Source organism: Nyctereutes procyonoides, unplaced genomic scaffold (assembly GCF_905146905.1).
Source record: "Nyctereutes procyonoides isolate TBG_1078 unplaced genomic scaffold, NYPRO_anot_genome, whole genome shotgun sequence".
Taxonomy (NCBI): Eukaryota; Metazoa; Chordata; class Mammalia; order Carnivora; family Canidae; genus Nyctereutes; species Nyctereutes procyonoides.
In genome coordinates, this window is record NW_026575043.1 from 10,957,907 (window position 1) to 10,963,906 (window position 6,000).

General features: G+C 51.7%; 1 protein-coding gene across 1 annotated transcript in view; it reads right to left on the bottom strand.

Annotated features, from left to right (window-relative positions):
* The window catches only part of GMPR (guanosine monophosphate reductase), a 47,432-nt gene extending 42,695 nt beyond the window's left edge, over nt 1–4,737 (bottom strand). The window contains exon 1 of the mRNA XM_055321819.1: nt 4,583–4,737. Coding sequence (XP_055177794.1) covers nt 4,583–4,669 — 87 coding nt within the window. The 5' untranslated portion in view covers nt 4,670–4,737. The remainder of the gene's footprint in view (nt 1–4,582) is intronic.
* Between the last annotated feature and the right edge of the window lie 1,263 nt (nt 4,738–6,000).

Consider the following 6,000-nt stretch of genomic DNA (forward strand, 5'->3'; position numbering starts at 1 on the left):
TCTGCCTCTCTCGGTGTCTCTCAAGAATGAATGAATGAATGAATGAATGAATGAATGAATAAATAAATAAATAAATAAATAAAGTCCTACAGCCCAACATTTGGGAGCCAAAAGCACAAATGGAAACCCACCCATCACATTTCTAAGTACCTCAACGTTACGCTCGAGCTAACGGGCTCCTACATAAGCATAAGCCTTCTTTCTATGTTGTGTTCCATTCTCCCATCTTGGCAAACACAATTTCATTAATGACCGAGAAAGCACCAGGACACGATGATATGGAGAACCAGACCCTGGCCTCTGGTCCACATCCTCTTCTCATCCCACCCAAATCCTTATGTGCACACACAGACACCCCCGTCTGCACACCAAGCTCCATATACACACACATCCGTTCCCACACACAGATGATGCATGGCCACTCTCTGAGGTTGGAGGGGAGTACACCAGCAGCATGGCAGGTCTAGAAAAACACACCTTGGAAAGGAGCCCTCACAAGCCTCGGAATTAGCCTGAAGTCTTCTGGGCAAGGAAATCCAGGATCCCGAGGACCTACAACATGCCCTAGAGGATAAGCTGGGCCTTCTAGTCCCTATCCAGTGAAGAGGGTACAGGGGAGCAGAAGTGCGGTGTGAGTACTGATGCAAGCAATTCTTTTATTAAATACATTATTATCTGTCTCACCTGTAAATGGTAAGTCTATCGGGATAATCCCTCTTATCTTCATAGTCCTAGGAGCTCAGAGTTGAGGAATAAATTAATGTCTGACCAAGGGTTAAAACTGGTATTGTATTTCAGGGCAATGGTTGGTGGGGTCCCAGCCTAGCTTTCTGGACATGTTCTGTCCCCCGCAGGCTTCATCACCAATTGCCAGGATCTGGACAAGCTTGCGCAGCTGTGCATTACCAGAGAGCCACAGGGTTCCACAAATGGAAAAGACTCCAGCGGCTAGCCCAGCGCATCTGTGTGCACATCAGAACCACTGTAGGAAGATTTCCAAAATACACATGCTCATGCCGCTCCAAACTCAGTAAGCGAGAAGCTTTGTGTTGGGAGACAATATGTGTATTTTGGAGTGTCTCCCTAGGTGATTCTGAAGCATTCATTAAGAACAATGCTACTCAAACCCTCTAATTCTACAGAGCAAAATTGCTAGAGGCTGCTATGGTTTGAAATGTGTCTTCCAAAAAGATGCTGAAATGCCAACCGGCGGTACCTGTGAACCGTTAAGAGGCTTTGCTGATGATCAAGGTAAGATGAGGTCAGTCAGGTAGGGTGCATCCCAGCATGACTGGTGTTCTCAAAATGGGACAGTGTGGACACAGACCCACAGAAAGGGAGAACATGTCATAAAGATGAAGGCTGAGATGGAATGATGCATCTACAAGGCAAAGTACATCAAAGGCTGCGGGTAAACAACCAGAGGGGTGGAGAGAGCAATGTAACAGATTCACTTTCACAGCACTCAGAAGGATCCAGCCTCTGGACACTTTGATCTGGGGCTAGGAGCCTCCTGGACTGTGAGACAATAAATTTCTATTGTGTAAGTCACATAGTTTGTGGTACTTTGTTACAGCAGCCCCATGAAACTAACACAGAGCCAAGGTACTAAAATAGCACAGATGTTGGAAAAAAAAAAAAAAAACCCAGGTCAGTTTGCTCGCAGCCGGATATTCTCTCCACTGCCACGCTCTGATCCCTTGTGGGCCAACCTGCCGTGGACCCCTAAGGCTCAGTCAGACTTCCCTGGATCCGGTCTGCCTCTCCCTGGACCGCTGGTGGAAAAAAACCACTCGTGAGTTTTAAAAAGACTGAATTCTCATTGCATCCTGTCTTCTCTGTCCTTGGACAAGTGGCCAATTTTCTGCTACAAATGTCTTCATTGTCTGACTTCCACAGTTATGGCTGTGTTAATAAGTTTTGGTTTGTTTTGTTTTTAAATCTTACCCTAGGTTAAGGGCTCACGTCGAACATCAGACCCAGGAATGGGTTCTGAAGAAGAGTGAACGGATCAGGGAGTCAAGGAATGACTTGACCAACGCCAGTGAATCAGATAAAGAGAAACTTCTTGGTTCAATCAACAAACATGTGACTTCTTTTGAAAGGATTACCCAAATGCCCCCAAGCAGCCCTGTGGGACTTTATTCTTGTGTACCAGGGGCTTGTTGCACAAGTTGAGAGATGACCTCCAGTCCTGTCTGGTACAATCAAAGCAAGGCCACCTGGCCCACCTTCCCCTGTACCCTTTGCCTCTGGGAGCTGACCTCAAATTCATTTTATATGACACTTGCAGAAATGCCCCTACAGGAGTCTAAGTGGCAAACCACTCCGCCTTTCTCTCCATTTCCTGTCCGCTGCCTGATGATCCATCAGCAGACGCAACTCTCAGCAAAACTGTTGCAGTGATAAATCTTGTCAAGAGTCAAAACTCCCTTCCCAGCCAGATCTGCTCTTACAGGGTATGTTTTCTGTCTCCTAGCTCCACTCTGCTCTGCTCTCCAGTGAGGCTCAAAGACTTGTCATTCTACCGTTAAGTTTCAACTTTGCATGCTGGTATCACCTCTGTCAGGGGGCATGCACCCCAGACTTCGATCGGATCCCACAATAAAAAGCTTTTATCATTTCCCTGTAAGAACTTCCAGGCATCCACAAGCAAACTGAGAAAACACTGAGGAGGGAATAGAAGCCTACTTAGATCGAGGGCTAAGGAGATCCCTCAAACATCACTAAAGCAGGCAGATTATGGGACGCCACCAGCCAGGCACCCACACCATCGGGGGAATGAACTGGAAAGGCAATTCCAGTTGACTCTGGTTTCCAGGCACAGAGCTCGCAAAGTCCCACTAAAATGGAAATATGAAAACATCTCTCAAGGGCACAGAGTTCTCACTGCAATGTGTATGTGGAGATTGCAAAGGTACCACTGGAAGCTGGGACATTGTTTCAATCAGCCCAAAGCATGAAACCAAATGATGCATGACATCATACTATTCTCTGGAAAAAGAATACTTTCTTCTATCACATAAATTATAAATGTTCTATCCGCTCAAGATCTTTCCTGGCTCAGAAAGTACATACGATAATCCTTCTATAAAGCACATATTTTTTTTTAATTAAGTTCCTCTCTCCTAAGTGAATTTTGAACAAATACTGAAAGAAGATTGAGGCCACCACATGATTCGTCTGCCCAGAATCCCCGCATTTCACCTTCTTCCGGCCTTAGGTACTACTAGCTACCTGCCACCCAAACTATTTATTTTTCTTTTTATTTTCCCACTCTTTTAGCACCTTTAAGGACATGATGAAGGGCAGGAAGAGGGTATCCCAAACCAGAGCGATAAGGGTTAATCATTTCTGGCCTCTTGGGGTCCTGCCCAGTCCCATCCTCTCTGGGTCCAGCTGCCACCCCTCCTGTTGGAGAAGGTGACTTGTTCTGGTCACTGACTAAAAGAGGACGCTTCCTTAATCCAAACAAGCCCTTGGCTGGCAACGCCAGGCACTGCAGCGAGGCCTGGCCATGGGCACAGACAGGCAGCTGAGTTCCTTGCAAGGGGATTTATTTATGATCCTGTGGAGCAGCGCGTTTGGAAGAGTGTGCTGGCTCGGCTTCCTCCTGTTTACTCCTGAGGCCCCAGCTCCTGATGGAGCCATTTCCCCACCTCCTTCTCCAGCTTTCAGAGGACCAGGCAAAGCCATGGTCCCCAGCACACCCTACTCCAGGGGTCTCTGCCTTTCAGGGGCAACTAGTTTATTCTTCGTCGTCCCCAGGAGGGGTGTGGGTGTCCCTGGCCCTCTCCCCTGCGGCTACTGTCAGTCCAATATCCACCTGTTCCTTGGGCTCTGATCTCATCAATACAGAACCAGCAAAACTGCCCAGGATGTCCTATTTGCCTCCCACTGCCAGGCCTGTGTCCCAGTGCTTTCCGCTTTCCTGGAACTGGGCTGGACTGCAGCTGTCAGGTAGGTAGGGTGCCACCAGGCACGACTCCGCAGCCTCACTCCCAGCAAGGTCACTGGAACGTGGAAAAGTAAACCCTGAACTTTTGATACCCTGGAGTTTGCCTGTTTTTTTCAGACATTTACAAAAAAAAAAAAAAAAAATCCCTTGCTGGAGCTGACACTAAAACAGCAAAGGGCAGTTCTCCGCACTAAGAGACGGTGCCAAAATCACAAAGCTCTTCCTTTACACTTGGGCTCCACTGTGTCAATTCCTTCCTCTCTGCACCCCTCCAACCCGACCCCCCCCCCCCGTATTCTTTCTAAGTCAGCTGGCCGCTTGATCTTCGCTCCTCTGTATCTAGTCTGTGGTACACTCCCCCCTGCCCACCCAACGGGACGTATTCAGAATTTTCCAGCGGAGCTGGGTCCCTTAAAGACCCCTCCAGTCCTGGCAGGGAACCAGCTGGCTTCCCCCTTTCTCAGCAGACCGGGAGGGCTCGCGGGGGAGGGGGTCAGCATCCCATCCACCCACAGACACACGGAAAAGCCGGCAGGTTGGCCCATCCCACCTCCGTCCACGGTCCTCTCCTGAGCCACCCGGAAAGCAAATCCCACCCCCACTGCGGCTTTCGGAGGTCCCCACCTCGGCTCGGCTCCTGAGGCTGCTCCGCTTGGGTCGGAGCAGGACATCCTTAAAGTCCAGCTTGAGGTCGGCATCTATGCGGGGCATGGTGCGGATCGGCGCGCTGGGGCAGGCGCGGCTGAGAGCGGGCACCTCCTTCCTGCAGCGCGGGCGCCGGGCGGCGGAGGGGGCTGGGGGCGGGGCTGGTTAGGGGGCGGGGCTGGCCAGGGGGCGGGGCGAGAAGCGCGGCTGGGTGGGGGCGGGGCAAGGACGCGGGGCGAGGGGCGGGGCCGGCCAGGGGCGGGGCGAGGACGGGGGCGGGGCGAGGGGCCGGACGGGGGCGGGGCGAGGGCGGGCCGCCTGCGGGTGGCCGGTCCCGGGCAGTGGGGCGCGCACGCTGCGCCCTGGGGCGGCGGGTCCTGCGGCTGCGCTCGGCCCGCCCCCGCACTCGGTAGGGGGCCCTTCCCCGGCCTCCGCTCCCCGCTCCCGCGCGGTGGTAGAGGAAGGGGAGACGGGGCGGGGGTGCGGACAGAGTAGGGAGACACCAATGGCTCAGGAGGTCAGCCAGCCTGACATTTTTAACACACACACACACACACCCGCCCCTCCGATTGCGCTTACAAGCCTCGTCTTCCTGTGCTGACCGAATGGGTGGGGGTCACCACTGGGAGGGCCGGGGAATGCATGTCGTCACAGGCCACACCGAGGTCCACGCCCCCCCCCCAGGGGGGCCTCACCGGAGGGAAAAAGCTGCTCCCTGGGAGGTTTTGTTTCTTTCTCTAATTCCAAGCTCTGAGCGCCGGTCGAGTGCTGAGTCAGACCCCTGGCCTGCCAAAGAATAAAACCCTGGGGAGGCTAGATAGAATTAAGGAAAACTGTGGGCAGGTAAATCTATGGCAACGATGGGGATGAGGCAATTTTTGTATCCCCTTTGGATTTCAGGGGTGTATCTGTTGGGATAAAAGCATTGAAGTGTATGGTCAGCGCACGTCCTGGGGTTTGAGGGACCTGAATCCCCTCTGAGTGTTATCTGTCAGTTTATTTTTAATCCACTTGTTGACTTGGCTATATTATACGTTAAGATGTGAGTAAATGCTTGGCCTGCACCTTCTCAGTCACTCAAAACAAACCCCCCCCCCCAAGAGGGAGCCACCTTGCAGATTAGGCAAATGAGGATCACATTAAGGAATGACTTGCCCATGCTCGCTTGAAAGTTAAATATAAATCGCTCAGTCGTTAGAACTTACTGCGGTCTTAGCTAGAGCTGCACAAGTCCCACCACCTCTCTCTGCCTGGGTTCAAAACTAGACACCCCCCCCCCCCCCCCCGCTTTCCAGCTGAGTGACCTTGGGGAGTCACTTTATTTGTTTAAACCTCAGGGGTTTTTTTTATAGGTTAAGAGGAAGGGAGGAAAAAGATTTAATGTTGTTTCCCAGGCT